This window comes from Phyllobates terribilis, unplaced genomic scaffold, assembly GCF_046119375.1.
Source record: "Phyllobates terribilis strain yellow unplaced genomic scaffold, ASM4611937v1 Scaffold_12__6_contigs__length_324123572, whole genome shotgun sequence".
Classification (NCBI taxonomy): domain Eukaryota; kingdom Metazoa; phylum Chordata; class Amphibia; order Anura; family Dendrobatidae; genus Phyllobates; species Phyllobates terribilis.
The window spans coordinates 96,348,528-96,356,522 of record NW_027362772.1 but is presented as its reverse complement, the minus strand read 5'-3'; the positions used below and the strand labels follow the sequence as shown (position 1 = coordinate 96,356,522).

Here is a 7,995-nt window from a genome sequence, read left to right as displayed (position 1 = left end):
GGCTTGTATTATAGTTCAAACTCGGACAGTGGTGGCAGAGAATAATATTAATTGGGCTATTGTGAAGCTGGCAGTAACCGTACGGGGGCGTATACACATATTCCACGCGTTATAATCCGGAGGTGTGCGCCATACGCTTCCTGCTCGCTTGCCGATAGCTAATTAGTGAGTGGTCGGGATCGTGTCCCTGACGAAATCCGGACAGAGTGACGGCAACGGTGAGATATTGTGTGATCTCTCCGGGGGTTGTCTCTGTGTGTCCCTAACAATATGTATGGACGGCGGGTACAGGACATGGAGCGCTTGCTGCGGCCCCCGGTTATGCTGCAGACGGTAGACTTTTATATGACACTTGTGGGTTATACATCCACGGTTCAGCGTCGCTCTGAGGCCTCATGGCCCCTAAAGTCGTGTTGTGTAAGATGATTTGGGTATGATGATTTTTAGGCAGTAGAATCGTGTTTCTCGGCAGCACATGATCCGGCCTTACATGCTGCCGAGAGCATGATGTCCTGTGGGCGCAGTATAGAGGTCGGCAGCGGCAGCTCAGTCCGGGACAAGCACAACTTTACTACAGCCGCCATGTTTACAGCGGACCGGCGCCGCCATTATTATTACCAGGTATTACAGGTCCACACCAGGTTATAACGCTCTAGTCATCATTCTCCATCTCGCTTAGGATTATATTATCCCCATTCTGCCGCCCGTCAGCCCGAGAATTAGTGCGTGAAAAGATGGGGACATTATTATTATGTTCCTGCGGTGATTTAAATTATAACGTTACCATGGTGATTATTGTGTTTCAATTGTGATTATTATTATTACTACGTTACCATAGTGATTATTATTATTACCATGGTGAGTATTATTACGCTACTGTGGTGATTATTACGTTACTATGGTGAATATTATTACATTACTATGGTGATTATTATTATTACGTTGCTATGGTGATTATTACTTTACTATAGAGATTATTATTACGTTGCTAAGGTGATTACTACTTTACTATATAGATTATTATTACGTTGCTATGGTGATTATTACTTTACTGTAGAGACTATTATTGCGTTGCTATGGTGATTATTACATTACCATGGTGATTATTATTATTACGTTTCTATGGTGATTATTACATTACTATAGAGATTATTATTACGTTTCTATGGTGATTATTATATTACTGTACAGATTATTATTCCGTTGCTATGGTGATTATTACATTTCTTCTCATCTCCTCCCAGGCTCCTCCTCCCTTATTATTAATGCAGCTGGCCCCGCCTCTCCCAGACCCCGCCTCCTTTGCATTGACGTCACGCTTTCCATACTTGGTGATGGCTAGGGGGATGTGTTCTGATTGGCTGATGCGTTAGAGCGGTAGGCGTGTCCGGAGCTCGGTAGCTGCTGACCCGGATGTTCACTCCTAGGTCCTGAGGAAGTGGAGGCGCCGCCGGGCCTACGGGGCACAGCGATACCGAACCGACAGAGTACCGAAGAGCCCGGCCTCACCCACCGCAGCCATGGTAACAGCAGAAGACGCCCCCGTTGGGTGGCGGGTGGGAAAGACCCCAGCGGGTGATAGCCGGAACCTGTCTGTCACACTGCGCCCGTGACGTCACTCTGCGGGCACCATGACGACACAGGGGAGCGGGGGGCTTCAGAGGGCGCAAGTGAGAACCCGCGGCCTCAGGGTCACACCCCCTGTATAACGCCTTGTCCTATATAGAGATTAGCCCCTGTATAACACCCTGTACACCGTCCTGTCCTATATAGAGATCGCCCTCTGTATAACACCCTGTACACCGTCCTGTCCTATATAGAGATCACCCCCTGTATAACACCCTGTACACCGGCCTGTCCTATATAGAGATCACCCCCTGTATAACACCCTGTACACCGGCCTGTCCTATATAGAGATCAACCCCTGTATAACACCCTGTACACCGGCCTGTCCTATATAGAGATCACCCCCTGTATAACACCCTGTACACCGGCCTGTCCTATGTAGAGATCACCCTCTGTATAACACCCTGTACACCGGCCTGTCCTATATAGAGATCACCCCCTGTATAACACCCTGTACACCGGCCTGTCCTATATAGAGATCACCCCCTGTATAACACCCTGTACACCGGCCTGTCCTATATAGAGATCACCCCCTGTATAACACCCTGTACACCGGCCTGTCCTATGTAGAGATCACCCCCTGTATAACACCCTGTACACCGGCCTGTCCTATGTAGAGATCACCCTCTGTATAACACCCTGTACACCGGCCTGTCCTATATAGAGATCACCCCCTGTATAACACCCTGTACACCGGCCTGTCCTATATAGAGATCACCCCCTGTATAACACCCTGTACACCGGCCTGTCCTATATAGAGATCACCCCCTGTATAACACCCTGTACACCGGCCTGTCCTATATAGAGATCACCCCCTGTATAACACCCTGTACACCGGCCTGTCCTATATAGAGATCACCCCCTGTATAACACCCTGTACACCGGCCTGTCCTATATAGAGATCACCCCCTGTATAACACCCTGTACACCGGCCTGTCCTATATAGAGATCACCCCCTGTATAACACCCTGTACACCGGCCTGTCCTATATAGAGATCACCCCCTGTATAACACCCTGTACACCGGCCTGTCCTATGTAGAGATCACCCCCTGTATAACACCCTGTACACCGACCTGTCCTATATAGAGATCAACCCTCTGTATAACACCCTGTACACCGGCCTGTCCTATATAGAGATCACCCTCTGTATAACACCCTGTACACCGGCCTGTCCTATGTAGAGATCACCCTCTGTATAACACCCTGTACACCGGCCTGTCCTATATAGAGATCACCCCCTGTATAACACCCTGTACACCGGCCTGTCATATATAGAGATCACCCCCTTTTTTAAACCCTGTACACCGGCCTGTCCTATATAGAGATCACCCCCTGTATAACACCCTGTACACCGGCTTGTCCTATATAGAGATCACCCCCTGTATAACACCCTGTACACCGGCCTGTCCTATATAGAGATCACCCCCTGTATAACACCCTGTACACCGGCCTGTCCTATATAGAGATCACCCCCTGTATAACACCCTGTACACCGGCCTGTCCTATGTAGAGATCACCCTCTGTATAACACCCTGTACACCGGCCTGTCCTATGTAGAGATCACCCTCTGTATAACACCCTGTACACCGGCCTGTCCTATATAGAGATCACCCCCTGTATAACACCCTGTACACCGGCCTGTCCTATATAGAGATCACCCCCTGTATAACACCCTGTACACCGGCCTGTCCTATATAGAGATCACCCCCTTTTTTAAACCCTGTACACCGGCCTGTCCTATGTAGAGATCACCCCCTGTATAACACCCTGTACACCATCCTGTCCTATATAGAGATCACCCCCTGTATAACACCCTGTACACCGGCCTGTCATATATAGAGATCACCCCCTGTATAACACCCTGTACACCGGCCTGCCCTATATAGAGATCACCCCCTGTATAACACCCTGTACACCGGCCTGTCATATATAGAAATCACCCCTTATATAACACCCTGTACACCGGCCTGTCCTATATAGAGATCACCCCCTGTATAACACCCTGTACACCGGCCTGTCCTATGTAGAGATCACCCTCTGTATAACACCCTGTACACCGTCCTGTCCTATGCAGAGATCACCCCCTGTATAACACCCTGTACACCGGCCTGTCCTATATAGAGATCACCCCCTGTATAACATCCTGTACATCGGCCTATCCTATATAGAGCTCACCCCCTGTATAACACCCTGTACACCGGCCTGTCATATATAGAAATCACCCCTTATATAACACCCTGTACACCGGCCTGTCCTATATAGAGATCACCCCCTGTATAACACCCTGTACACCGGCCTGTCCTATATAGAGATCACCCCCTGTATAACACCCTGTACACCGGCCTGTCCTATGTAGAGATCACCCCCTGTATAACACCCTGTACACCGGCCTGTCCTATGTAGAGATCACCCTCTGTATAACACCCTGTACACCGGCCTGTCCTATATAGAGATCACCCCCTGTATAACACCCTGTACACCGGCCTGTCCTATATAGAGATCACCCCCTGTATAACACCCTGTACACCGGCCTGTCCTATATAGAGATCACCCCCTGTATAACACCCTGTACACCGGCCTGTCCTATATAGAGATCACCCCCTGTATAACACCCTGTACACCGGCCTGTCCTATATAGAGATCACCCCCTGTATAACACCCTGTACACCGGCCTGTCCTATATAGAGATCACCCCCTGTATAACACCCTGTACACCGGCCTGTCCTATATAGAGATCACCCCCTGTATAACACCCTGTACACCGGCCTGTCCTATGTAGAGATCACCCCCTGTATAACACCCTGTACACCGACCTGTCCTATATAGAGATCAACCCTCTGTATAACACCCTGTACACCGGCCTGTCCTATATAGAGATCACCCTCTGTATAACACCCTGTACACCGGCCTGTCCTATGTAGAGATCACCCTCTGTATAACACCCTGTACACCGGCCTGTCCTATATAGAGATCACCCCCTGTATAACACCCTGTACACCGGCCTGTCATATATAAAGATCACCCCCTTTTTTAAACCCTGTACACCGGCCTGTCCTATATAGAGATCACCCCCTGTATAACACCCTGTACACCGGCTTGTCCTATATAGAGATCACCCCCTGTATAACACCCTGTACACCGGCCTGTCCTATATAGAGATCACCCCCTGTATAACACCCTGTACACCGGCCTGTCCTATATAGAGATCACCCCCTGTATAACACCCTGTACACCGGCCTGTCCTATGTAGAGATCACCCTCTGTATAACACCCTGTACACCGGCCTGTCCTATGTAGAGATCACCCTCTGTATAACACCCTGTACACCGGCCTGTCCTATATAGAGATCACCCCCTGTATAACACCCTGTACACCGGCCTGTCCTATATAGAGATCACCCCCTGTATAACACCCTGTACACCGGCCTGTCCTATATAGAGATCACCCCCTTTTTTAAACCCTGTACACCGGCCTGTCCTATGTAGAGATCACCCCCTGTATAACACCCTGTACACCATCCTGTCCTATATAGAGATCAACCCCTGTATAACACCCTGTACACCGGCCTGTCCTATATAGAGATCACCCCCTGTATAACACCCTGTACACCGGCCTGTCCTATGTAGAGATCACCCTCTGTATAACACCCTGTACACCGGCCTGTCCTATATAGAGATCACCCTCTGTATAACACCCTGTACACCGGCCTGTTCTATATAGAGATCACCCCCTGTATAACACCCTGTACACCGGCCTGTCATATATAGAGATCACCCCCTGTATAACACCCTGTACACCGGCCTGCTCTATATAGAGATCACCCCCTGTATAACACCCTGTACACCGGCCTGTCATATATAGAAATCACCCCTTATATAACACCCTGTACACCGGCCTGTCCTATATAGAGATCACCCCCTGTATAACACCCTGTACACCGGCCTGTCCTATGTAGAGATCACCCTCTGTATAACACCCTGTACACCGTCCTGTCCTATGCAGAGATCACCCCCTGTATAACACCCTGTACACCGGCCTGTCCTATATAGAGATCACCCCCTGTATAACATCCTGTACATCGGCCTATCCTATATAGAGCTCACCCCCTGTATAACACCCTGTACACCGGCCTGTCATATATAGAAATCACCCCTTATATAACACCCTGTACACCGGCCTGTCCTATATAGAGATCACCCCCTGTATAACACCCTGTACACCGGCCTGTCCTATATAGAGATCACCCCCTGTATAACACCCTATACACCGGCCTGTCCTATATAGAGATCACCCCCTGTATAACACCCTGTACACCGGCCTGTCCTATATAGAGATCACCCCCTGTATAACACCCTATACACCGGCCTGTCCTATATAGAGATCACCCCCTGTATAACACCCTGTACACCGGCCTGTCCTATGCAGAGATCACCCCCTGTATAACACCCTGTACACCGGCCTGTCCTATATAGAGATCACCCTCTGTATAACACCCTGTACACTGGCCTGTCCTATATAGAGATCACCCTCTGTATAACACCCTGTACACCGGCCTGTCCTATATAGAGATCACCCCCTGTATAACACCCTGTACACCGGCCTGTCCTATATAGAGATCACCCCCTGTATAACACCCTGTACACCGGCCTGTCCTATATAGAGATCACCCTCTGTATAACATCCTGTACATCGGCCTATCCTATATAGAGATCACCCCCTGTATAACACCCTGTACACCGGCCTGTCCTATATAGAGATCACCCCCTGTATAACACCCTGTACACCGGCCTGTCCTGTATAGAGATCACCCTCTGTATAACATCCTGTACATCGGCCTGTCCTATATAGAGATCGCCCTCTGTATAACACCCTGTACACCGGCCTGTCCTATATAGAGATCACCCCCTGTATAACACCCTGTACACCGGCCTGTCCTATATAGAGATCACTCCCTGTATAACTCCCTGTACACCGGCCTGTCCTATATAGAGATCACCCCCTGTATAACACCCTGTACACCGGCCTGTCCTGTATAGAGATCACCCTCTGTATAACATCCTGTACATCGGCCTGTCCTATATAGAGATCGCCCTCTGTATAACACCCTGTACACCGGCCTGTCCTATATAGAGATCACCCCCTGTATAACATCCTGTACATCGGCCTATCCTATATAGAGCTCACCCCCTGTATAACACCCTGTACACCGGCCTGTCATATATAGAAATCACCCCTTATATAACACCCTGTACACCGTCCTGTCCTATGCAGAGATCACCCCCTGTATAACACCCTGTACACCGGCCTGTCCTGTATAGAGATCACCCTCTGTATAACATCCTGTACACCGGCCTGTCCTATATAGAGATCACCCTCTGTATAACACCCTGTACACCGGCCTGTCCTGTATAGAGATCACCCTCTGTATAACATCCTGTACATCGGCCTGTCCTATATAGAGATCGCCCTCTGTATAACATCCTGTACATCGGCCTGTCCTATATAGAGATCACCCCCTGTATAACTCCCTGTACACCGGCCTGTCCTATATAGAGATCACCCCCTGTATAACACCCTGTACACCGGCCTGTCCTGTATAGAGATCACCCTCTGTATAACATCCTGTACATCGGCCTGTCCTATATAGAGATCGCCCTCTGTATAACACCCTGTACACCGGCCTGTCCTATATAGAGATCTCCCCCTGTATAACAACCCTTACACCGGCCTGTCCTATATAGAGATCACCCCCTGTACACCGACCTGTCCTATATAGAGATCACCCTCTGTATAACATCCTGTACATCGGCCTATCCTATATAGAGATCACCCCCTGTATAACACCCTGTACACCGGCCTGTCCTATATAGAGATCACCCTCTGTATAACACCCTGTACACCGACCTGTCCTATATAGAGATCAACCCTCTGTATAACACCCTGTACACCGGCCTGTCCTATATAGAGATCACCCTCTGTATAACACCCTGTACACCGGCCTGTCCTATATAGAGATCACCCCCTGTACACTGACCTGTCCTATATAGAGATCACCCTCTGTATAACACCCTGTACACCGACCTGTCCTATATAGAGATCAACCCTCTGTATAACACCCTGTACACCGGCCTGTCCTGTATAGAGATCACCCCCTGTATAACACCCTGTACACCGGCCTGTCCTATATAGAGATCACCCTCTGTATAACACCCTGTACACCGGCCTGTCCTATATAGAGATCACCCTCTGTATAAGACCCTGTACACCGGCCTGTCCTATATAGAGATCACCCTCTGTATAACACGCAGCCTGTGATCAGGTGATGTCCCATTAGAGACACCTGAGGTCACGGTGGTCAGGTGATGTCG

At 49.3% G+C, this 7,995-nt stretch overlaps 1 protein-coding gene across 1 annotated transcript in view; it reads left to right on the top strand.

The window, feature by feature from the left end:
* Positions 1 to 270: 270 nt before the first annotated feature.
* Positions 271 to 7,995, top strand: part of CAPZB (capping actin protein of muscle Z-line subunit beta) — a 31,514-nt gene continuing 23,789 nt past the window's right edge. Inside the window, exons 1-2 of the mRNA XM_073655364.1 lie at positions 271 to 333; positions 448 to 621. Coding sequence (XP_073511465.1) covers positions 271 to 333; positions 448 to 621 — 237 coding nt within the window. The remainder of the gene's footprint in view (positions 334 to 447; positions 622 to 7,995) is intronic.